The sequence below is a fragment of the Physeter macrocephalus genome, chromosome 3, assembly GCF_002837175.3.
Source record: "Physeter macrocephalus isolate SW-GA chromosome 3, ASM283717v5, whole genome shotgun sequence".
Taxonomy (NCBI): Eukaryota; Metazoa; Chordata; class Mammalia; order Artiodactyla; family Physeteridae; genus Physeter; species Physeter macrocephalus.
In genome coordinates this window covers 15,064,834-15,090,042 of record NC_041216.1, presented here as the reverse complement: position 1 = coordinate 15,090,042, position 25,209 = coordinate 15,064,834, and the positions used below count along the sequence as shown (strand labels likewise).

Genomic DNA, 25,209 nt, shown 5'->3' with positions numbered 1-25,209 from the left:
AACATCTGTGCTTGAGGAATTCTAGAATCCAGACTCCTCTTGAAGTGCCTCCTATTAAGCAGGGCAGGCTCTGGGTCAAGGTCTGGTAGATTGGAAGGATCACTAGAGACAGGATCTCATCTCACTTTACAGATAAAGATTAAGACCCAGAGAGGGGAAGGATTTGCCTGAGGTCAGGCACACTGAAAGTCAGTGCTAGAACTAAGACTCCTTCCCCCACACCTCAGAGCATAACACCAAGGCCACACCACCTCTGAGGCTACTTGGGGAGTAGGGTGGGCAGGGGGCAGCCCAGAGTGCCCAGGTGGTGCCAGGGAGCAGGCTGAGTCTGTTGGGTAAGGTGCCCAACGGGTCTTGCTAAGGCAAACTTTATACTCCGGCCCTGTTCCCAGCAAAGTTCTACCACCGTCAGCTCTCTTTCCAAGCCTCCCACTGCAATGGGCATCACCTTCCTCTTGGACAAGCCCATTCTCTCCCGTCCTCAGTCTCCCCATCTGTAAAATGGTCTCCAAGTAACTTTCAGCTGTCTAGAAATCCTAGGCCAGCGCCTCCCGCGGCGGGAGAAGCGGCTCTCGGACCCTCAGCCTCCTACCTGGTGGGAAATAAGGGGTTTGGGGAGATAGAGGAAAAGAGGGGGCGTCGAGGGCCTTCGGCTCGCTGCCTCAGGGGCGCCCTTTGTCTGGACAGCCTTGGGGACCTGGGGGAGAGACCGGGCGGGGCGGGGCCGGGGGCGGGGCCTGGCCGGCCCTCGCCCCGCCCCGGCGGACGTCGGCGCGGAGCTCGCGCCGGGGAGGGGAGGAGCGCGGAGCCCGTGAGCCGCCTGGCCCCGGCGGAAAGTTTTCCCTGACGGAGTTTTGGCTGCGGCGGCGGCGGCGGCGGCGGCGGCGGCGGCGGCGGCCCGAGCGGCCATGGACGCACTCAAGTCCGCCGGGCGGGCGCTGATCAGGAGCCCCAGCATCGCCAAGCAGAGCTGGGGGGGTGGCGGCCGGCACCGGAGTGAGTGCGTGCGCGACCACCGGGGCCCGGCTGGGGCCGGGCGGGGGTCGGGGGGCACGGACGCTCCTCCTCAGAGCCCCGGGTGGGGGAGAGGCAGGGCCTGAGTCGCGCCCTGCAGCCCGGAGCGACCTTACCCGGCCCTGCGGGATTCGGGGTCTCCGAGGGTCAAGCTGTGTACCTACTCCCGTCCCCATTCTGTGCGGCTGGGGAGGAAGGGCAGAAGCTGGGGGAGGAAACCGGAGCTCGGGGTCCCCAGGTGCGGGCTGCAGCCGGAGGGAGGTTGCAGGTCAGAGGAAGAGACTTGCGCGACCTCAGCACGTCCCCTCTTTGGACAGCCAGGGGAGGCAGGAGCTCAGCGTCGGTACCCGGGGGAGGGGGCAGGGGGCAGGGTCTTGAGAAGATACCCACACCCCAGCACTCTGGCCCCGAGGTCAGCGGCCGGCGGGAGCCCCCTTGCCCCCTTCCCCTAGTCCAACCCACGAGGTTACCTTTTGACTCCCGGGCGCCCAGAAGCCGACTCAGTGTGAGCTCGGGTTTGCAAGTACCTACTTGAAGTTGGGGGCGAGGCTCAACCTGGGGTCTCAGGAGGTACCTACCACACACCGGCCCATCTAGACCCCGTTGTTCCCTCCTCTGGCTGGGTCCAGGTGCCACGGCCGGCCTCCTGGCTATTTTTGAAACCTGTTTGTTTCTCGCACCTCCCCACTTGAACTTCCGATGTCCCTGGGCGCCCGAGCGAATGGCAGACTCTGCCGCCACCTCTCCCAGGGGCGTCTGGGAGCCTGGGAGGAACCTCACCCGGCTCCCCCTCCTCTCCCTGTCTCCAGTTACTCTCAGGCAACCCGTCACCTGGCACGCTCCCCTGAGGCCTGAGAAACCCAGCCCTTTTCACGAGGAGAAACGGAGGGGCTTGTCTGGGGTCACTCAAGCCTTCCTGGTAGATACGGAGCCAAAGCCAGGACTCCTGCACACTGCCCCCCATGCCCCAACCGCCTGGGACCCTGGCCTCTCCAGGCACCAGGAAGCTGCTGTCAGTACAGTCACACCCCACCCCCTTCCCTCTTGGCCTTCCAGGGCTCCGCCAGGGGAGCCCTAGTTCGCTAGGCCCAGGAGAGGCCCAGGAGTGCCAGCGTGTCTGGGCCTAGGGAGCCTGCCCTGCCCCGCCTCTTGCCCGGCTCTGTGGTTCCAGCTGTGCCTGCCTCCTAAACCAAGACAAGACTGGCATTGGGAACGTGGGCTGGTGCCTACTGGTGGGGGTAGGGTCAGAGACCATTAGGACTGGACTAGGCCAGGGATGCACCCATCTCCCACATTTATTGACTCCCAAAATAGCTCCTTTAAATATTTGTGGGATTTGATCAGGACTGAGAATGATGGCCTGTTCCAGTGGGGGAACGCTGCAGTTTTCTCTAGGGATAAGGCAGGGGGGCGGGGCTCTGGGCAAGGGAAGGAAACTCAGGAGCCCCCCCTTCCCTTGGTATCCCTCACTCAATATGGGGAAGGGTGAGAGTTAGCCACCTTGGATGGTAGAAAAGAGTTTCTCCTGCCTGCTCTGATGTTGGACAAGTCACTTGTCCTTTCTGAACCTCAGTTTCCTCATCCGCAAAATGGACATAACAGTTCTAACCCGGTAGGGATGTTGAGAAGGTTGTTGACAATAACACTTCCTTCTGGCACCTAACTGGTGTTTCCTTCTCCCCCATTCCCCTTCCCGCTGCCTGTCATGTGGACCTTCAACATGATACTTAATGTGGTAGAGAGAGTTTTAGGGGCTCAGAGCCTGTCTACGTCTGTGGAGGAAAAAAGAGGAGAGCCCCCTTCCTATTAGGCAGACCCCAGTAAGCCCAGAGTGCCATCCTGGAGCCTTCTGGACCCAGAATAAGCGAGGGGCGAATCCCCACCTGTCCCTGGTTATTAAGTCGGTTTTCTGATCTGTAAATTGTTAATAACAGGAGTACCCACCACAGATATTTTTTGGGGGGTGCAGGTTAACTGAAATCATGTTTTGCCTGGCATAGAGGAAGAGTTCAATAAATGGTAACTACTGCTTTTGTCCCTCTACCTTTTACATAGTGTTTTTGCTTTCATTATTGCATTTGCTCCTCTGAGGTGACAGAGTAGGGATTCTTATCAGGTTCATTTCTCAGATAAAGGAGCCTGAGGCTCAGGGAAGTGGAGTCACTGGCCCAGACATGGCCACCTGTAGAGAGGGAAGCCATGGGGTGTGTCTGGGGTGGAAGTGCTGGGGCAGCCAGGCCTGTGGTGGTGTCCCAGCCAGGCCTTGGACCCAAGCCTCAAGAAGGTCTGAGCCCTGTGCTTGAGTTTTGGGGCCAGACTGAAGCCACTGGAGTTAAGGTTAGATTTTTTTTCTTTTTTAATGTTTATTTTTTATTTATTTATTTTTTCTTATTAGTCATCCATTTTATACACATCAGTGTATACAAGGTTAGATTTGATACCCGCTATCGGCTGTGACTTGCTCCTCACCCCTCAAGGTCCTCAGCTGGGATTAGCGTGATCATTGTTTTATTTGCAGAGAAACTGGAGCCCAGAGAAGGACGTGCCTGAGGTCCCAGAGCAAAGCCAGCAGCAGACAGCCCTCTTTGCCCTGAACCTCGTGGCCCCCTGTCTCCCAGTTAGTGCTGACTTTGAAGGAGCTCTCTCTCTTTCTCCCACACATGGCTTTTCCCCCATCTCTTTCGGAACCATAAATATTCTGTCTCAGTCCCTGGCCTGGGTTTTCCTTTCTTCCAGCTGCCTGGAAGGGTGGTTCACCCTGGCCCCTCCTAAGGCCCCTCCCCCCTTATTTCCAAGAGGGCTCCTCCTCGGGTTGTCAGAGAACTCCATGAGAATGGGTAAAAAATCTGAGGTGCAGGTTTCAACAAAGCTGGTTCATGGTGATAGGCGGGCGACGGAAGATCTATTCATCCTTATTTATAATGTTTATAATGAAAAATATAAATAAACCCCAAACCATAATATGTATTGAGCCCTGACTGTGTGTCGGGCACTGTAAGAGGTGTCGGGGAGTCTGGGGAATGCGTCCATCTCTCTTTGGATAGCGCAAGCCCTCTGGGGGAGGAGGTAGACAGCATGACCAGGGTGCAGATGAGTGGGGTGTTTGTGGGTAGTGGTGACACCAAGAGGAGAAAGATAAAGCGGGTGAGGAAATGATGGGTGCTGTCTTTGTTTGGGTTCTTCTAGAAGCAGATGCTGAGATAAGGATGTGAGTAAAGTCACTTATTTGGGAAGAGATCCCAGGAAATGTTCTTAGGAGAAGTAAGAAGGGAAAGGAGCACAAAGAGTGGACAAAATGAAGCCAGTTTCCATTGTGGGCGGCTGGGACTCCCCCTGTGGGGAGCTCTGGAGCGGTTACTCCATTTGAGGGGCAGTTCCTGTCAGTGGTGGGAGTGGGGCTGCTGGGAAACAGGAGCTCTTACTGCCCCGGGCCCCATGGGCATCTGCGTCTCCGCCAGCCAGCCAGAGAGTGGCGTGTCAGGTGGCGTGTGTGGAAATTGTACCCACCGAGGAGATAAAAGTGGGGCACTGAGAGTGTCAGTGCAGGGGGTCAGGGAAGGCCTCTCGGAGAAGGTGTGGAACACACATATGAATACAGTACAAGGAGGGAGGAATCTGAGAACAGCATTCCAGCCAGAGGGAACAGCAAGTGCAAGGGACATTTAACTGGATGCTGGGACTCTGCTTCTCACAGGTCTGGCGGCTGAAGGAGGGGTGTGTGGCTTGAAGGAGTCAGGTCACCCACTGCCCACTGAAAGTGAGCCAGACGCTCCTTTCGGGCAGCCTCCAGGGCAGGATACCCATTCTTCTTGGATGATCCCGAGCCTGGCCCTGCTCATGGGAAGGGCCTTGGCGGGCTGCAGGAGAGGGCAGCGAGCACAGCTCTGGATTCAAGGCCCAGCACTGTGGACTGTGAGTCATGGCCAGACACCTCTGAGCGCCTTCATCTGTGAAATGGGAGTCCTCATATATCCTTGACTCTTCTCATAAAGTCCTGCAAATGGCTATGTACACATTAAAGCTCTTTGCACTTGACCCTTGGTAATGACACAACACTCCCACTTGGTATCTACCAGGTACCGTTCTAAGCCTACCTCGTGTATACTAATTTCATCCTCACAACGACCCCATAGGGTGGGTACAGTTTTTGTCCCCATTTTTAAATGAGGAAACCAAGGACCAGGGAGGTAGTGACTATGAACCCCACAGCCCGTCTCCAGACCTCATCATTTTAACCTTGACAGCATATTTTTTTCTTATAGTATAAGTAGGTACTTAGGAATGGTAGCTGCTGCTATTATCTTTTTTTTTTTTTTTTTTGGCCGTGCCCCACAGCTTGCAGGATCTTATTTCCCCGACCGGGTATTGAACCGGGGCCCCCGCGGTGAAAGCGCCGAGTCCTAAACACTGGACCGCAGGGAATTACCTTTTTAAAATTATTATTTTCTTTTGATAGTCTTAACAACTTCTCAAATTTGCCTAGCACTTTTCACATGCTGAACCTTTTTCTGATGATGCTCCTGCAGGCCTGAGCCCATTTGTCAGATAAGGAGACTGTGGCCTAGAGAAGCAGCCACACTCCAGGTCACAGCAGAGCTTGGGTCCTCTTTTGAGATGTCACTCTGTGGCTCCTGAGGCCATCTCCCCACCAGGCTGGAGGAGGCTGGATGCCAGGACCCCTGCTGGAGGTTCCCCCCTGGCCCATGGGTTTGGCTGCAGCTCTGATGTTCCAGGCACCAGCCAGGCTGGGTCTCCCAGGGCAGCAGAAGGGGCACAAGAGCTCTGACTCCAGGGCAGGGGCCCTCTTAATAAGAAAAGAGTACGTGTTTGCAGCTACAAGTTAGACTGGGCATATGTTCCATCCATCCCCAGCTAATTCTGACAGCAGGTCGTCTGTAAAATCGTAAAGTTAAAATAGTGCAGTCATTACCCACTACAGGGCCCAAAATAACCAGGACCGGAACAGTGCTGTGGACTCAGGCCTGTATTTGCCTGGGGGCCTCCGGGAGCTCTTCCTGAAACCCTGGGCTCCTCCTGGAAAGGAGCACGTGGCCTCCAGCCTATCTGAGGTGGCTGGATGGTGACTGGGCCAGTGTGGCAGTGAACCCTACCTCTGTCTTTATGGAGTGCTATTTGGTTCTGGTTTCTTCAAGGAGGGCGTGGGGTGTGAGAGAACTTACACCTCCCTGAAGAGATGAATCATGGCCAGAAGTATAGGCGTGGAGGCCCCTGGAGGGGCAGGAGGATCTCTGCTGGGCCTGGGAGGGGCAGGGAGAAGTAGAATAAGAAAGCAGCAACACTGAGCAGGGATGCCCCTTCTCCATACTAGCTCCTGGGGGAGGCAGATATGCACTGCAGCCCTTGAAGAGGAAAACACCCAGCAGGCAGCTGCTTGGTGGTGGTGATATGGCTGTGGGAGGAAGAGAAGGAGATCCCTACTCAGGAGGGGCAGAGAAACCCCTGACAGGAGGGACAGGCCACCCAGGAGGGTGGGGCCCTGTGCTAAGCACATTACATTTTATTGTCTCATTATATCACGTGTTATTATCTCATCAAAGGGTCACCACAGCCCTGTGAGCTGGAGACTTTTGCTTCTCCCACTTTATGGAAGAGACAGCTGAGGCTCAGGGAAAGTAATTAACTTGCTCAGGCTCACTCAGTGGATTCTACGATGAAGGCCCTTGCTCTTAACCACTAGGCTATACTGCCTCAAAGAAGGCCTTCCTGGAGGAGGCTGGGTGCGAGGGGTTTCAGTCAAGCAAAGGGAAGGGCATTTCTGGTAGACGGAGCTCCTTGAGCAAAGGCACAGAAATGGGAAAGTAAATGTTACATCATGGGAAGAAGCTGTGTCTGATTGGAACCTCTGCTGTGTGCGTGCCTGCATGTGTGTGCGTGTGCTTGCGTGCAGGGATATTGTGGGGGAGACGAGGCTGGGCAACCTATAACTTTGCAACAGTCCTTGTGGGAGTTGCCTGTGGTGCTTTGGGAGCTGGGGTCCCTCTGATTGCTGTGTGACCTTGCACAAGTCCCATCCTTCTCTGGGCCTCAGTTTTATCATCTGTCAAGTGAGGAGGTTGGGCAGAGGGTCTCTGAGGCTGATGAGTGGCAACCAGTCTACCAGGGCTGTCTTCCAGGAGGCCATAGAAGAGGGGAAGGGTCAGGCCAGGGAAGGAGGATTGCAGAAAAATGCCGAGCATTTCAGAGGTCAGGGGGGACTGGGGAATGTTTTGACAGCAAAGAGGTCGTCTGTGACCTTGGCAAGCTTTGGCCCTTTTGGAATGGAGGGAGCGGAAGTGGCTTTGGAGAGGGGCCAGGAAAGGGCTGAGCTGGCGGAAATGGGAGAGAGAAGACATGAAAATGGGGAGAGGAAGGATGTTCGCAGTGGGGCAGGGATGGGTAATGAGATGAACAAGGCCACCCCTGATGGATTGGTATTGCCAGCCAGGAGCCTTTTATTGAGAAATAGTTCAAAGCCTTTAAATCAGAGGGAATAGGGCTGCAGTTGATTAGCAATGTCTGCCAAGGACACAGGCGACAGGCATGGCAGCACATAGTCTGCCATCCTTGCTTAGATGAATATCGGGTTGAAAGTGGTGGTCTAGGCATCTCCCTACAGAGAGGAAGCCTCAGGAATTAAGAATTATGGGGGGAAATACCTCTGGCTCTAGGAACTTCTCCATATGACCTTTTGCTAAACTGAGGGTAGTTTGCCTCATGGTAAGATAGCATTTGCCTAATGGTTAGGAACTTGGGCTTTAAGTGTCAAATAGACAACTAATTTGGCAAATTACTTGTCTTTTGAGCCTCAGTTTCCTCCTCTGTGAAATGGGAATGAAAGAATGCCAGCTTGCAAGGTAGCCGTGAGTGTTAGAGGTAATGGTTAGAGCTGCTGCTTTGTTGTTACTGTAGCTCTGTTTTGCCCTGATGGTGGCAATATTCTTTGTTTCTTTGAGAGCAAGGCCCATGTCTGAGTTGCTCCAGGGTTCCCATCACCAAACCCAGGACTGGGACACCTCGGGGACTTTCTGATTCTCTTTGGAGGATCAAATGAAATAGACTCATGGTTGATGGGACAGAGGATGGGGTCACTTTGGGGTCTTCTCAGTGGGGGCTGGCTTCATGTGGGGTGGAGGCCTAAGGGCAGAGGCTGGAGGGCAGTGGTCCAGGGTCCAGAGCTGAGGATGGGGTTGGAGGCATTGCAGGCCTGAAAGCCTTGGGGTTGTCTGGGTTCCTTCACTCAGGAATGCCAGCTGCATGCCAGGCTCTGGATGACAGGTTAACAAATTCCTGCTCACCTGGGTCTCAATTTGGGGGACGAGGCACTCCTGTGAATTCTTGTATGACCCCTCCCACAGTGAAGACCACACTTCCCCTCCTGTCCCTCTGCCTGCTCAGGACCCTCTCTCACCGTGGGTGGGATGAAATGGAGGCCTCTTTCCAACTCTCCCTCCTGGTCTGTTTCACCACCCAGTGAGCCAGGCTCATCCCCTCATTTCCCAACCTTCCTGACCTCAGTCGTGATCAGAGCTTTCAGAGATCCTTCCCATGTGTCCTGCTGTGTGCCATTGCTATAGCCCAGGCATTATTAGTCTCAAAGAGGAGAGGGGCCTTCCCCAAGACCATGCAGGTGGGGGGAAGCAGAGCTGGGATTTGAACCCAGGTCTTCCGGATTCAGTGGCCTTCATATGATGTTTTTTGAGCAGCCACCTCCCCCTTTCCCCACTAAGCCTTACCCCACGCCCACCCTCCTTGGGCTGCTGTCTCTTTCCTGGTCCCCCTCCTCCCTACCTTTTGGTCTCTGTGGCTGTGCAGATGGAGAAAAGCAGGCCAGGCTGGGGCCATGGGAACCACCCAGTTTTGAATTCTGACTCCAACCCTTTACTCATTTTATGTGGCTTTTGTCTGACGACTTCACCTCTCTGAGCCTCAGTTTCCTAATCCATAAAGTAGGAATAATACCCATCTCACCGGATTGCATTGAAGATTCAATAAGAAAATGGCATGGTTTGCCCTCAGCAAGTGTTAACGTTGAAGTTAAGAGTTTGGGCTTTGGACTTGAAAATAAGAGTTTGATTCTTGGCTTTTGCACTTGCTGGCTCTGTGGACTTGGTCATGTGATTTCGCCTCCCTGGGCCTCAGTGTCTTTGTCTGTAAATGGGTATGATAAAAGTGTCTGCCTCATAGGTTCTCATGAGGGTCAATGAGAAGATTTTATGTAACGCTTCCTACCATGGTGCCTGGTACGTACTAGAAAATGTTATTCCTTTATTAAAGATAAAAGTAATGATAGATGTCCAGTGTCCCTGCTGGGTCTTCCTAGGAGACAGGGGCTGCAGACGCTGTCGCTGTGGTGTGCCCTGCCCAGCGGGGTCTGAGCGCCTATCCTCCTCTGCCCAGAGCTGCCCGAGAACTGGACAGACACTCGGGAGACACTGCTCGAGGGCATGCTCTTCAGCCTCAAGTACCTGGGCATGACGCTGGTGGAGCAGCCCAAGGGTGAGGAGCTGTCGGCCGCCGCCGTCAAGAGGATCGTGGCCACGGTGAGCCCAGTCAGGGTGGGGTGTGGGAGCACGAGGAGGGGGTAGCTCCTTCTGGGGGTTGGGGGCACAGCACTCATCCCCTGCATATCACCCTGACTGAATGTGTTGCAGCTGCCCTGCCCCTGTGTCCCCCTGCGTCCAGCTTAGAGACTCGAGAGGGCAGCCGTTGGGCTGGCAGGGTCCGGTCAGTGTCCTCCTCTCCAGCTGCTGTGGCCGTGGCCTCTCTAAGCCTCCCCTCCCTCAGCTCAGGCCACCGGCCTAGGGTTGGTAACTTAGTGCCAGGGAGGGATAGTGGGAGGGTTGCTGGCACCCAGCCACTTGCCCTGTGGCCTGAGGGACTGGATTTCCTCCCCAGCTCTGAGTGAGCATGTGCCCTATGAGTCCACCTCTCTTGGTGGTCTCGGCCCCCTCTGCTCAGGCTCTGGCAGGTACAGTGGGTGGAGCGTGGAGTCCCCATCCTGCTGGGCTGTGACAGCGCATTCAGCCCTCAAAGTCTGAGGTCCCTCCTAGCTGTGTGTCCTTGGGTAACTCCCTTAACCCCTCTGAGTCCGTTTTCTCCTGAGGCAAAGCCCTGCCGCCTGTGAGGATGACTCGAGGTCCTGTGCTTGGCAGACAGCAGGTACTCAGTGAGTGACACTTGTCCCTATTTTTTTAGAAGAAGGTGCTGGCTGAACTGTCTTCCCCATCATGTCTGCCAGTCACCTAAGGTGAGGCCTCCCATGGGCCTCGCGTCTGGAGCTTAGAGCAGCTGGGTGTAGCCCACGAGGGTGGGTCCCAAGTGAGGCAGGTAGGCTCCTCTGACCCACGTCTGCCCCAAGGCCAAGGCCAGTGGGAAGAAGCTGCAGAAGGTGACTCTCAAGGTGTCGCCACGGGGGATCATCCTGACCGACAACATCACCAACCAGCTCATTGAGAACGTGTCCATTTACAGGTACGCTCAGCATTGCCCACATTCAGTCTGCTGCTCGGGGCAGTGGATGGAGTGCTTTGTCTGAATCCAGACTCTACCACTTCCTATCTGGGTGACCTTGGGGACTTAGTTGCCTCATCTGTGTGTGGGGTTGGAAACAGATCCCGCCCGGTGTGCGCTTATGAAGCCCTGGATGCCCAGCGCCTGGCTCACAATGAGCATGTGGCTAAATGGCAGTTGCTGCTGCCATTATCACTAGTTGCAGCCGGCCTGGGACACCCCTGCCCCCCACCCCACCTCTCAAGTGTGCTGCTGAGTCAGGCTTGGAGCAGAGAGCTGCACAGTCACTGCCTTTTTCGCTGGGAATGCAGCAGCTCAGCTCTGGACATCTGGCCAGGCGTCCAGGGGGGCCTCAGGCAGTCTGAGGTCAGAGTGTAGATGATCTCTGTAGCGGGTAGGCGCTGTTCACAGGGCAACAGGCCCGGCCCTTGGAGCCTCGGGCTGTCCCCGCCTCTCTCTTAGCTGGTCAGTTGTAAAATTTCAGAGCTGGAAGAGACAGGCAGCTCAGGTCCATTTTCCAGGTGAGACCCAGAGAGGGAATTGCCCAAGGCCACGTGGTGAGACAGTGGCCGAGCTACGCCCAGGACACCGAGGCCAGAGTTCTGTCAGGCCTCTCGTCCCTGCACTCTCTTGCCTTGTCTCCAAGCAGGTGGCTCAGCTGGCTGGAGCAAAGCCAGTACTGGGGTTGTGCGGGGTGGGGGTGGGGGCAGGGGGGGCGGCGTGGATGTGTGTTGAGGGCGTAGTTTTAGAGTTTCTAGCTGGTGTCCAAGTACCTGCTCTGCTGCGGTCTGTGCCGGGTGAGGAATGAGACCCAGCCCCTGCCTTCAAGGAGCTTCCAGTCTAGGAGGGGATGGAGCAGAGGACATGGGAGATAGAGTATAAGTGTTTCCCAAGAGGCCAGAGAAGGAGAGGCCTGCCTGGGGAAACTTGGGAGGTGGCGCCTTGCTGGGGCTTGAAAAATAGCAGGATCTAGTTGATTGATACCGAAGACCCAGGCATTGAGAACAGGAGGCTGGATCCCCTGGGTTGGAGAAGAGGCGGTTGGGAACCTGGCACCCCCTCCCTCTGCCTACCTGGGGGTTTTAAGTGGTGCTGATCCCTTTGTCAATGCCTGTGATTGAAACTGGGACTGCATGAGGTGAGGGAGTCTGCTGAGCTCCTGTTCCACCTCTGGGCTGCCAGCTCCTCTTCTGACTGGGATTCCCAGGATGACTGGAGACAGCGGGGAGGGATCAGACACGGGGGGAGAGGGTGTTTCAAGAGGAGGGAGCTGCTGTGTCTCCCTTCTAGGCCCCCGCCCTACTCCCAGCTCCTTTTCCTCTGGCCGCAGCTCCAAGAGAAGCTGTCAGTAGTCTCAGTCACCCTGGGAGAGATGGGCCTGTAACTCCTCTGACCTGCGCAGGGGTGTGATCAAAGGGAGGGCAGGTGGGGAACACTCAGGTGAAGGGCATTGTGGGCAAGGTAGTATCCTGCCCCCCTTTCCAGCTGGTTAGCACAAACTCTGAAGAGGCAGCATGGCAGTGGTTACGGCCTCCGGAAACTAGCCTGGTGGTCTGAAACTCTTAGCCTTAGTTTTCTCACCTGACAAGTGGGGATAGTACTAGAACCCATCTCAGAGGGCAGTTCTGAAAATTCAGTGAGGTGATATCTAGAACGTTGCCTGGTAAGGGCTCACCTACTACTATTTGGGGATGTGGCTCAGTAGAGGGGGGATGTGCCCTTCCTCCAGTCTTTTTTTAAAAATTTTATTTATTTAATTTATTTATTTTTGGTGTGTTGGGTCTTCATTGCTGCACTTGGGCTTTCTCTAGTTGCAGTGAGCGGGGGCTACTCTTCATTGTGGTGCGCGGTCTTCCCATTGCGGTGGCTTCTCGTTGCGGAGCACGGGCTCTAGGCACGCGGGCTCAGTAGTTGTGGCTCATGGGCTCTAGAGCGCAGGCTCAGTAGTTGTGGCGCACGGGCTTAGTTGCTCCGTGGCTTGTGGGATCTTCCCGGACCAGGGCTCGAACCCGTGTCCCCTGCATTGGCAGGCGGATTCTTAACCACTGTGCCACCAGGGAAGCCCTTCCTCCAGTCTTTACCACCACTCCTTCTTGCCTAGCCTGGGTTTCTCCACTCTCCCACACCCCATGGATGGCCCAGGGTGCTAGGCCCAGAGTCCCACTCTGGTGGAGTGGGATGGCAGGCTTTCTGGAACTCAGGGGAGATGCTCTAAGGGGCTTTCGGGATGCGGTCAGGCCCCTGTGCCGGAGTCTGGTGACACTTGCCACTTGCCTTTCAGAATCTCCTACTGCACAGCAGACAAGATGCATGACAAAGTGTTTGCGTACATCGCACAGAGCCAGCACAACGAGAATCTGGAGTGCCACGCTTTCCTCTGCACCAAGCGGAAGATGGTCAGTGGGGAGAGCCTGGGCTTGGGCAGGCTCTAGCCTCGCCTTGGCAGCCCTGCCTTGGGGGCCCTGACTGGGGGGAAGGCAGGACCCAAAGGTGACATCAGTTAAAGTCTGAAATCCCTGGGAACCTCAAGTGGGTGCTGAGAGCCGAGGGCACCGTGTAGGGCTACAGTCAGGTGGGCCACCTGTCAGGATGGGCTGCCCTCAGCTGGCCTGTGGGCAGCGACAAGCCCTCGTTCCCAGTGAGTGCCCTGAGCCGCTTCCTCTCTATAACGTGATTTGATGGATTTGAGGTCTGGGGCGGGGGGTTCTCCTGTCACTGTAAGGTGCAGGGCCTTATAGGGGTTAGTCTATGGAGACTGGTGATCAGAGGTGCCCAGTGTGAAAGGCAAAGGCGAGGGCCCTCAGAGGACCTGGCTTGCTGTGGCCAGAGAAGGGAGGGAAATGGCCATATTTTGGTACCTACTCTGTGCCTGTTTCAGTGGTAATCTTTAAGGTATCATCTTATTTACTTCTCAGAACGACTCTGCAAGGTGGGCGCTGTAACTACGTTCATTGTTTTTATTTTTATTTTTAATGAGGAAACAGCCTCACAGAGGTCAGCTCTCTTGCTGAAGATGATGTAGCTAGCTGTCATCTAGCAGAGGGTGCAGTTAGCTAGCAGAGGGTCTAAACCCACGTTTCTTCTCTCCTTGCATGGCTTTGAGGAGCCAGGAGTCCCCTACCCCATTTCCAGGCCGCCCTGACACATCTAGCTGGGACGAGCTGGACCTCAGTGGTCTCTGGGCTTTTGTCTTGAACTTCGTGGCAAGCAGCCGGAGGGAGTCAGCCTTTGGCATTGAAGTTTTTGTTTCTGAGGCCCCCGAGGTCTGAGCATCCGCCCTGTAAGGAGGTTCCCGACATTTATTGATTTAGTATTGGCCTCTGTTAACCTCTGTACGAAGCCCAGAGCCCCAGTTCCTGTGCCCTGTGGTCCTTATAGCCAAGGAGACAGGACCCGTTCCCCTCCCCATGTCATCAAGGACATATCCAGGACATCACAGTCTTAAAGTGACCCCCGCCCCACCCAGGCTTTCTGCTACCCCTCAGGGCCCTGTTCTCCAACTTCAGAGCCAGTAGTGGAGCATCTTCCAGTCTCCCTCTCTGCTCTGTCATCACATTGCTATTTCTGACTCTCACCCTCCTGCCTCCCTCTCATAAGGCCCTTTGTGATTGGGTCCGCTGGGTAATCCAGGATAATCCCCCATCTCCAAGTCCTTAACTTAATCACATCTGCAAAGTTCCTTTTGACATGTATGGTAACATTCACAGGTTCTAGGGATCAGAATGTGGACATCTTAGCGGGGGTGGGGTGGGGTGGAGGGAGTACGATTCAGCCTACCGCAGGTCTTGTGGAAGGAGCACTGTAGGAGGAGACAGGCCAAGGGCCTGATCCTCTGCGACCGTGGATAAGACCCTGACCTTCTTTGGGCTGCATGCCATCAACAGAATGAGGAGGTCACCTCAGTGACCTCCAGGATTGTTCTGAAAGGTCTCAGTTTCTTTTGTGCACCTTGTTTCTTTCCTGCAGACTCGGTGTCGCCAGCCACTCACCCGGGGCCTCATGATGCCCTAGGTCCTTGAGCTGCGGTCGCTTCTCCCGTGACAGCCTTGTTCCCACAGAACAAGCTCATTATGTCCCCATTGTTTGTCTCTTCCTCCCCACTGACCAGAGCAGGCACTGGGCAGGGGCAGCTGGCCCTCAGCCATTGCTGCAGTGCAGGGGCTCCCAACATGTAGAGGCTTCCTCTGGGATGGGGAGGTCGGGGGTAAAAGAAAGTGGATGCTGGCCCAGCAGCTAAGGGAGCCTGGCCTTGGGCCAGAGGACTTTAGATAGGCTTGAACAAAACCAGTCTGCCCCAGCCCAAGAGGTCAGGTACTGGGGAAAACCGCCAGCCACTGCTTGGTGCTGACAGCAGAGCCATCGGACAGAGGGACGGGCTCCTGCTGGACACTCAGGGCCCAGACTCTTCGCTTTTCTTGGCCCATTCTCATCTGCATCAGGAGCGGCTGGATATTGGCTTGTCCATCTCTAGCCTTTCCCGCCTGGCCTCCCCATTTCAGGGAGCCCTGGGGAGGCCCCTTGGAGAGACAGCCCAGCCCAGGACGGTGTCAGTAGACCACCTGATGCGTGTGGTGTCCTTGTGGCTCCCAAGGCCTCAGCTGAGCCCAAGCTGCCAGTGTGTTATGGCCTCGTGGTCTGGCCACGTTGGAGACCCTGAGACTCTCAGGGCGGAGTGGACATTTCTGAGGAGGGGGCAGGAGGTGAAATGGGCGCCTCAGTCCGCATCCTGCCTGCTGGCAGGTCCCTCCACATGCTTGCTGCTGCCTGTCCCAGGCTGAGCTCTGTGTCAGGCACTGGGGACCCAGGGTGGCCGTGAAGATGCGAACGAGGCAATGGGAGACGAGAGCCGAGATTCAGTAGCGGGCATACAGGGAGCTTGGTTCTCAGGCGGAGGTTATTAAGTCACTCTCGAGGTGGCACATGAAGAGTTTTCAGAGAAGGGGACATTTTGAGGTGGACTTTGAAGGATGAGTAGTAAGTAGGAGTTTGCCAGGCCAAGAAAAATGGAGTAGGGTGGTGAGAGGGTGGGTGCACTCCAGCACAGGAATCAGCACGTGCAAAGACACAGAGGTTCAAAATGAAGTGGTATGATTGGGGGTTGGGGATTCAGATGTCACCAGAGCCTGGGTGGATGGCTAGGTAGAGTCAACCTCCGGGGAGCCTTGAATTTGGATGCTAACATAGCCCTCAGTCGTTTTGGCCAAGGGCCCAGAGTCTCCACATCCCCACCCTTCCTTGCTGGGCTGCCTGAATGAGCAAGAAGCCTAGGACCCTCCCAGATTGAGGGGCAAATGGGTCCCTTTCTGGGTCACCCACCGGTTCAGCTCAGCTCAAGCAGCCCAACCACCTGGCCTCTCTTTCCCTGTGGCTTCTATCGGGCATGGCCAGGATAAGGTTCTGTACAAGGAAATGTCTCCATGTGGCCACCTGGGAGGCCTCAGCCAGCACTTCAGCCTCTGGGCTCTGAAGTGAAGGTGCCATTGCTGGCATTGGTGGGGAGCCCAGGGTTGCAGTACAGGTGGACTCCCTAATTCTACCTGGGGTCGGGTGCGGCAGGGCTGTTCTCCCCAGGCCACTGGCATTCCTCAGGTCATCCTTTTGTGCAGTGATTTATGCTTCTGGGCAGCAGGACTGTACAGGGCACCTGGCCCGACTTGGTTTGAGAACCTGGTTGGGGTCCTGGATTCCGGGGTCCTGGCCCAGGTCTGCAGCCCTAAGCTAGACCTGGTCCCCCTGAGAAGCTAACAGCCTGGTTACCCAGAACAAGACAGGGACATCAAAAACTGGGCAAGGCAGCACCTGGTCAGGGTAATAAGACAGACCCACAGGCCAGAGGCACTCAGGAGGGGCAGGCTCCTGGCCTGCGGAGTCAAGGGGGGGCTTTTCGGTGGGCAGGCCTGAGCAGCCCTTCCATCGCTAGTGCCCAGATTCCTGCAGTCACCCAGGAAAACGCGGCCCACCCCCTCCCAGTCTCTGCCCAGCCTGGGCTTTCAGCCACCTGCATGCATCTGCATCTTGAGTTATATTTGGTTTAACTTGCAGCTCGGGACTTCAGGGTGAAAGGGTGGGGATGTATGCAAATGAACAAGCAGATTTATGCAAAAACAGTGTCAGGCTTGTGCCCTCAGATTTCCTGGAGGCAAAAATAATGGCGTTCCCATCTCCCTAACACACTGGGTGACCAGCCCTTGCTTGGGCGTATAGTGATCTGACTCTGGCTGGTAATTAGCCCATATTTTTATTTCATGGGCAATTCTCAATGGTAACTGGGTCTATTAAACTTGATCCAGACGTGACAGCTTAAATTGTAAACAGCTGTGAAGAGTTTCATACTTAATTACCATATTTAAGTTTTGCCATAAAGCGCCCGTACTTCCATCAAAAATGTAAATGACAGAGACATTCAAATGAGATTTTATACTTCGTGAAATTTAATTGGCATGGATCAGTCAGCTTGTTTAGGGATTTTAAATTTAAAAAAAATTTTAAAGGCAGTAGCCACAGATTCATTTCTCAATTAAATTGAGTTGTCTGGCGGAGGCGAAGGGAGTGGGGCCCGAGGCTGGTTAGGCCTGAACTTGTTGTACACTTGAAAGAGTCTGGCGCTTTCTTCCCCAGGCCGAGCTTGCAGAGGAGGCTACATGTCGCTTCTAGCTACAGTTGCGAGCTCTGGGACTTCCACTCCCAGAAGCTGAGCTGATTAACCCTGAACTGGAATCAGAGAGGAAAGGGCTGAGTTGAAGGTGGGCTAAGGGTAGGTCCTGGCTGGAGTGTAAGGCCTCAGGAGACCTGCCCCCGGGCAAATGCAATTCAGCCACCATCCTAGACACCCCTGGAGGACTCTGGGAATTAGGGGTGTTCAGAGTCGATGCTTGCCTTCAGGGAGCACCCAGGTGGGGTGACCCAGGCATGTGAGCTGGTGACGCTTTCATAAGCATGACACCAGAGAGAGGTAGGCAGGGCTGTGGGAGCCCAGTGCCTGTGACGTGACGTGACGTGAGAGAGGTGGTGACATTTGAGTTGGGTTTGAAGGAGTAGATGGGTGTCCCCCAGGGGTTGAGGGACAAGGTGTGGCCCTTCTTTACAGGTGGCTTATGGCACTGGATGGTTTTAGTCTTCTGCCCTGGGCCCTCATTGACTTATTGCTCCTGCCAGGAAATGTAGAAGCCTCCTCCTACCTTTCTGGCATTCAGTTATAAGCCCCTCTGACCCAGCATAGTAGTAACCAGAGTCTAACCTTTGCCTCTCCAGCTGTGGCTCGTTCAGGCAGTGGCAGGGCCCTTTCCAACTCTGGCTTTTCTGTTCTCTCATTTTAAGGACTAAGTTACTGTGTGCAGTCCTCAGGTAATCAGGGGGGACTTCTTGGAGGAAATAAGCCTCACAGTTAATTGCATTTAGGGGAACTCAAAGGCAAAGGAAAAAAGTAGAGGTGAATAGCCATTGCCAAGGTGGGGATTGGAGTACCCGTGGGAATCTCGGCTGGGCTCCAGGTAGTGAAGATGGGGCCCAGCTGCCTGGGGAAGGTGTGGCCTCATTACATACATCTGCTTTGGTGACGTGGGAGGGGCCAGGACTCTGCCTCCGCCCATCAGGCATTCCAGAGTCTGGGACAGCCAGGGTGGGCCTGGCCTGGAGTCGCTGGGCCTCCAGTTGAGACTTGCTTTTACCTGCCTAACACTGTACCCCTTCCCCGACCACACTTCCTGTTTTTCAGGCCCAGGCTGTCACCCTCACAGTAGCCCAGGCCTTCAAAGTCGCCTTTGAGTTTTGGCAGGTATCCAAGGAAGGTGAGTCTTGTTTGTGGACATGGTGGGTGGGGTTTACAGGGGCGTTGAAGAAGACCAGCAGAGCAGTAGGGGCGGGGAGGATGGTAAAGGCTCTGGAGTCAGGCCTGGACTGATCGTCAGCTTTATCGCCTATCTGGTTTGTGGCTTTGCACAGGCCCCTTCGCCTCCGAGTCTCAGTTTCCCCATCTGAAGAATTGCGAGCAGTTGTCTCCCTCCCCCAGGGTCCTTGTGAGGATTAAATGAAATATGCAAAGTTTCTTTTCTCCGTTCTGGAGACCTAACACCTGCCCCCTGAGATTGGCCACAGCCTACCCCTGCCCAGTGATGGCTAGGGATGGAGTGCTGCGGTCGGGGGCTCCAACGCGCTGTGCCTTGGTCCCACAGAGAAGGAGAAGAGGGAGAAAACCAGCCAAGACGGAGGGGACATCCTGGGTGGGGGCCGCCGAGACAGCACCCCTTCGCTGAAGAGCCGTGAGTCTTGGGCGGGGGAGGGGCTGCATGGCATGGGACCCTTCATCCAGAGGGCCCCCCTCCCTCCTGGGCTGGGGTAAACTCCTGGGTTTTTATCTTTGTTTTGTTGTTAAATAAATAATGCTTGTTTATTATAGAGAAATTAGCAAATGCAGGTAAAGGGGAAAAATTACTTGTTTTGGTGCATGTTCCTCCAGATGTGTCCCTATACAGGTATATAAATCTGTGTACACATCTCTCCCTATACACTTTACATCTTGTTGTGTGATCTCTTAAAAAACTTAATACCTGGGCTTCCCTGGTGGCGCAGTGGTTGAGAGTCCGCCTGCGGATGCAGGGGACACGGGTTCGTGCCCCGGTCCGGGAAGATCCCACATGCCGCGGAGCGGCTAGGCCCGTGAGCCATGGCCGCTGAGCCTGCGCGTCCGGAGCCTGTGCTCCGCAACGGGAGAGGCCACAACAGTGAGAGGCCTGCGTATCGCAAAAAAAAAAAACAAAAAAAAAACAAAAAAAACTTAATACCTGTTGTGAATATGGGTTTCAGCCTAAACTATGAGTTGGAGAGAGCTTCCCACCCTGTGGGCAGCTGTCCAGCTGCTTCGGGAGGTGCAAGGGTGGGGCTCTGGGTGGTCTGGGTGATAGGCCTGGAAAGGCCATGCCCAAGGAGAGAGTCAGGACCAGGGTAGCCCAGGAGGCTCCAGGATGGGGCCAAGAGATGGGGCTGGGAGACAGGAACCCCCTCTCCTCCTGACGCACCTGACCCCTCATAGTGGTCGCCACTGGGAACCTGCTGGACTTGGAAGAGACAGCCAAGGCCCCGCTGTCCACAGTCAGTGCTAACACCACTAACATGGATGAGGCACTGCGACCTCAAGCCTTAAACAGCAGCAGCGTTGTCTGGGTGAGTGGTCGTGTGGCCTGGGGACCCCCCCAGGATCCAGTGAGCCTTGGCCTGATCCCTGGATGAGGCCTAAGGCAGCTCCAGGGTGCAGACCCTGGCGCCCGTGACTTTCAGGCCTCTAGGAGGGCCTGACCCAGCCCAGCAGCCAGACCCAGGGTAGGGGATGAACAATGTCCCCTTTGAACCTAGGGCTCCGTCCCCAACAGGCTTGGCTCCCGGCACAGCTGTCTCCTCACAATGCCTGGCCTCTTGTCCTGAGCATCCATGGCTCTGCCCACTGCAGGACCAACCAAAGGCCCCCTTGTTCTCGGCATGGGCACTTTGCTCCTGAAGCCTCTCCCCCTCGGCCCTCTGAACGAGGAGCCTGAGACTCAGGCAGGCAGCCTGGCCCTTGACTCACTCTGTGACCCGGGGCAAGCACTCTGACCTCTCTCTGTCTCAGCTTTTTCACTTCTTCAGTGATGATGATGATGACCTCTGCCTACAGAATCTCCCAGAGGAACATAATTTTTTTATTTAAAAAATTAGAAATTTTTTTCATTTGGAAATAATTTCAGACTTATAAAAAAATTACAGAAATGGTACAAAGAATTCCTGTTCCTCTTCATACAGATTCCTCAATTGTTAACATCTTACATAACCATGTTACAAAGATCAAAATTGTTAACATTTATGCAACACTTATATAATCTACAGACCTGATTCACATTTCTCCACTTGTCCCTCCAATGTCCTTTTTCTATTCCAGGATCTATTGCAGAATGACATGTTACTTTACTTGTCATGTCTCTTTTTTTTTTTTTTTTTACATTTTTGCAAAGTCTTTTTTTTTTTTATCCTTACTGGAGTATAATTGCTTTACACCGTTGTGTTAGTTTCTGCTGTACAACAAAGTGAATCAGCCACATGTATACATATATCCCCATATCCACTCCCTCTTGAGTCTCCCTCCCGCCCTCCCTATCCCACCCCTCTAGGTGGTCACAAAGCATCAAGCTGATCTCCCTGTGCTATGCATGTCTCTTTAATTTTAAAAATCTGGAACATTGATGGACTTGAAAACCTATCAAATCCCATTGCCTGTTGGGGGCCACCCAGTGTCCCCCAAGAAGGCACTGTGAGCCTGTTCTCTGCAGTCTGGGAACCAGCCTTGCCACCTGCCCGTCCTCCCGGAGGCTGTGGAGGGAGCCTTGCCCATTGTTTTCCCACCTAGGCTGTGGCATTCCTGCCGTCAGCTGTCCCTTGTGAGCTTGGAATTTGGGCTCAGCTTCTGAAAGTGGGTGAAAGCAAGAAAACCACCTTCCCATCCTCCCTCTTGGAATTTGAAAGCTGTAGAGATCGTCCGGTCCAACCCCCTCATTTTGTGGAAGGAAAAGCTGAGTCTCAAAGAGGAGCAGTGACTTGCCTAAGGTGTTGCTGAGTCGTGGCAGAGCTGGGAATTGAACCCCCAGGTCTTTAGGCACCTAGGTGCCCTCTCTCCTGTCCCACATCCCAGGTTTGGGTCCCTGTGCTGAGATGCTGGCGGCAGTAGCCAGGTGGAAGGCCTGCCTGTGCCTGTTCCTCTAGGTGCCCACCAGACTCCTACACTTGTGTGCCACATCCCTATAGCTTACCCAGGGCTGGGACAAGCCCCGGCTGTGAGCACGGGCTCCCTCTCTGAGGGTTCTTATCTCCTGCTTTGTTTTTCCCAAGGAGCTGGATGATGGCCTGGATGAAGCATTTTCAAGGTAACGTTAGGTGGGCTCCTGGTGCTGGGCAAGGAGGCCTGGCACTTGGGGGTTGGTCTCCAGGGCCCTTTGCCATGTCTGAGAATGTGAACTCTGACCTTCCCCAGAGCAAAAATCTCAACTCAGATACCTCCAGGGGTGGGGAGCTCACTATCTGGCTAGGTCTGCCAGAAAGTTCTTGCTGTTGTATCAAAAGCTATTCCTTGTGACCGCTCTACCACAGGTTGAGCTGAACTGAGCACACTACAGCTCAGGTTGGCTTCCTCTTCCTGCACCTGGTGTAGCCTTCAAAAATGGGCTTTTTGCAGGCTTTGTTCCTTCCAGAGGTTTTGCATTTATGGAAAGGGGCAGGGAGAAGGCAGTGTTTAATTAAGCCCATGGAGCGTTATGTAGAGGAGGGATGTGAGGCCCATTAGGAGATATTTGGTCTAACCAGAGGCTGGTGGCATTTCCCCTTTTCCCAGGGGCCATCTCTGTCCATGGCTGCCTTCAGCTTGGGAACACACCACCAAGAAGGCTGGCTGAGGAGAGGCCCGGGCAGCTCAGGCTTCCGAGCACTGGGCCCTGGTCAGCCAGGCCTTCCTTTCTCCCTTGGGACCCTCAGCAGCCCCCTACAGCCCTCCCCCGCTTCCCCATCCCCTTCCTGCCAGAGCCAGTGGAAACCTCTCGACACAGCCCAGGTCGGGGGAGCGGTGTGTGTGGCCCCTTCATGATTCTTTTTACCATCTTCCCAGCTTCTCTGGCTGACTACAACCCCCCTGTTTGAAGGAAATCTTTCATTCACTTTTTCCAGATTACTAAAGTGTCTTGTGCCCTTAATGAACAACTTGGAAAATCAGCAAAGCGTTAAACAGGAAATAACACCATCCCATAATCCCACAGCCCTGACTTTGGGGCTTAATTCACGCTAATCCTATACATATACATTTTTTTGCATTGATCAGCTCGTCATATTTGCATTTGGGGATCCTGATTTTCACTTACTGCTGGTGTATCAGGAGCATTTCTCCAGGCTGTTAACAACTCCTTGTAAACACCTCATTCACTGACTGCCTCGTGTTCTTTTAAGGACATGGGCCGTAATTTATTTAACTCTCCCTATTCTTGGTACGTTCAGTTGTGCCCCTTTTTGAATTTACTTAGTGAACAGCACTGTGTTGGACGTAGTTAAAGCCAGTGGTCTTCCACGGTTGCCCCAGGCTCTCTCCCACACATGCCCCTCTCTGCGCTGGCAGCGCTGCCCTTTTCCTCTTTCCTGGCATTTCCCAATGGAGCTCTGGACGGTGTGGGTGCCCCAGCCTCTCCGTGGTGGGAACGCCACTGCCTGCCCCACAGTTTTATGAGCCCCTTGACCCTCAAGGGTAGGCTCTCTGGTTAGAGGCTCCACCTCTCCTGACATCCGGGTCTTGCTTCTTTGGCCATGTGTCCTGCCGTTTTCCCACCCACGTCCTCTCACTTCTGACTCTGGTGCTGGCCAGGCTGGACCGGCTCCTCGGGGCCCCACCAGCCCCTTGCCTGGGCCCCCAGCTCACACAGCTCTGCCTTCCAGGCTTGCCCAATCTCGGACGAACCCTCAGGTCCTGGACACTGGACTGACAGCACAGGACATTCATTACGCCCAGTGCCTCTCGCCTGTCGACTGGGACAAGCCTGACAGCAGTGGCGCCGAGCCAGACGACCTCTTCAACTTCTGAGGCCTGGGGCTGGCAGGACGCGTGACAAACCAAAGCCACCCACGTCGGGGGCGGGGGCCACCTCCAGGACCCCCAGCCACTGTCCTTCAGTCGGCAGCGCTGTCAGTCTGCAGATCAGAGCTGCGGCCAGTCAAGCAGAGGGAAGGAGAGATTCTTTTTTAACCCCGTTCTTTCTCTAAGAACTGAAAGATGCCTTGAATATTTATTCAGTGACTCCTGGTTCAAATCAGAAGCTGGTTTTGCATCAGGCATGAGCGCAGTGTTATAACCAGCTTTCTGCCCTCTCTTGAGCGAGCTCTGCTCCACCGTGGGTGTCAGGATGGTGACCAAAGCATTTCTTGTCCCTTCTCTTCAAGGGCCCAGATTTCCCTGGAGGTGCCCTTGCTCCTTACTGAAAGTAGTCAGATCGTTCATTTCTGTCATCCTTTGAGCACAGGAGGGCAACACAGCCGCGGGAGAAGACCGTGACATCCAGCCCGCCTTCCGTGAGGGGCCCAGTGGGCCGGGGCTTGGGCTCCTGGCTCTGGGGGCTCTCAGAGACAGAGGGGCAGCCCCTGACCAAAGACAACACGTGGCAGGCACTTTAAAGCACACACAGCAGGTGTGGCCCCCAGCTCCTCGATGGTGCTTTGTTGCATAGAACTTTCTTTCTGCCCTTCTTCCGAGAGACGAGGCCCAGAGTCCCCATCAGTGCTTGGAACCAGTGTAACTGGCTGCCCTGGACTCCCAGAGTCTGCCTGCAACTGTGGGGTCATCCGTGTGACCGCCTCCTGCAGAGCTCCCATCCTGCCCTTCCCCCTACACGTGGATGAAGTTTTCCCGCGCTGCTGTTTGGTCTGAGCCCCACTTCCCCATACTTCCTGAGATAGTGCGTGAAACCTAACGCCTAGATTTGTTTGCGAATGTTTGGTTGCCAGTTTCTAGATGAGGAAACTGAGACCACATGCGTGGAAGGGGTAGAGTCAAGAGTAGAACCCAGATCTGGTGCCAAAGCTGCCTTCTCACCCACACCTCTCACAACTCACACCTCCTTTTTTGTAGCTTTGTTGACCTCCCAGGAACCAAAAAGCCCCAGCTATTTTCTGACCAAAATGTGTTTCATAACAAACCATCTGGTGCCTTTACTCACATAACTGGCATGAGCCTGTGTGCCCTGCTAGCTGTCTCTCTGTTGATTTCTGTGAAAATGGAAGTGTTTGAAGTCTGCTAATTCAGAGAGTGAAACAGAACCAAACTTCATAAGCATCACGCTGTTCCTTCCTGATGCTCCGACCCCAGGTCGGGGACATAGCAGCAGCAGCCTGTCTTCAGAGTCTCCCTTCCTCCCCTTTCACCCCCATGGGGCTCCCAGCAGAGCTGCCAGCACATTCTTCATCCTCAGGTGCCTCCCAGGCCTGGCTTTACCAAGCTTAAGTCTCTGGTGATAGTTGGAGCAGATTTCACCAGCCCAGTAAACACACTGTTTCTTAGAATCTACGTATCTATCTAAGCATCTGAATCAAAACAGAGACAGGAGTGCCTGGGTGAGAGGTGGGGTGGGATTGCCTTTACCAAAATGTGAGGATAACTTCCTTTCCCTGGCCCAGCTCCTGCACCCCCGCTGCCCACCCCAGATCTCCTTGGTATCAACCCCTGTATTTGTTGTGAGGCAGCGGGGCTTGGGCCTGACGCGGGCCACCCTTGGCACTTTCTCAGGTCCAGGAGCCCTGAGAAAGGCTGTGCTGTGTGTGTGTGAGTCTCCACGGGGCCTTTATCTGGTCTCTGGCCGGCAGTGGTCAGTGTGCTCCCCTTGTGTCTACAGATAAGTTTTGTTGTGCTTTACTTTGTGTTGCTGTAAAGGAAGTTCTACTGAGGAAAAAAAATAAGTAATAAATGTTCTCTTTTTGAAATACAAAGAGCACTTGCATGGAGTGTCCTGGTGGCCGCGTAGGAGCGTGGCCTTGGGCAGCCTCTGCCCTGGGTGGTTGGAGCAGTGGTGGCCACAGACCCAGACATGGGGGATAATGGTCTGTGATCCCCTAGATGAAGCCCGAGGGCCCCCTTTCCACCAGCCAGATGGGTTGTGCGATGAGGTCATCTCTGGATAGCTTAGTGAGCTCAGCACT

At 54.7% G+C, this 25,209-nt stretch overlaps 1 protein-coding gene across 2 annotated transcripts; it reads left to right on the top strand.

Annotated features, from left to right (window-relative positions):
- Positions 1 to 804: 804 nt before the first annotated feature.
- On the top strand, positions 805 to 24,999 carry LDLRAP1 (low density lipoprotein receptor adaptor protein 1). 2 transcript variants are annotated; one of them, XM_007128554.3, is made up of 9 exons: positions 805 to 996; positions 9,412 to 9,554; positions 10,373 to 10,485; positions 12,806 to 12,920; positions 18,239 to 18,311; positions 18,696 to 18,782; positions 19,553 to 19,683; positions 21,376 to 21,410; positions 22,960 to 24,999. In XM_007128554.3, the coding sequence occupies exons 1-9, from the start codon at positions 909 to 911 to the stop codon at positions 23,102 to 23,104; spliced, it is 930 nt and encodes a 309-aa protein (XP_007128616.2). In that variant the 5' UTR covers positions 805 to 908; the 3' UTR covers positions 23,105 to 24,999. The 2 variants fall into 2 exon arrangements, with proteins under 2 accessions (XP_007128616.2, XP_007128617.2); XM_007128555.3 differs by having other exon boundaries at positions 858 to 996; positions 21,379 to 21,410.
- The last annotated feature ends 210 nt before the right edge of the window (positions 25,000 to 25,209 follow it).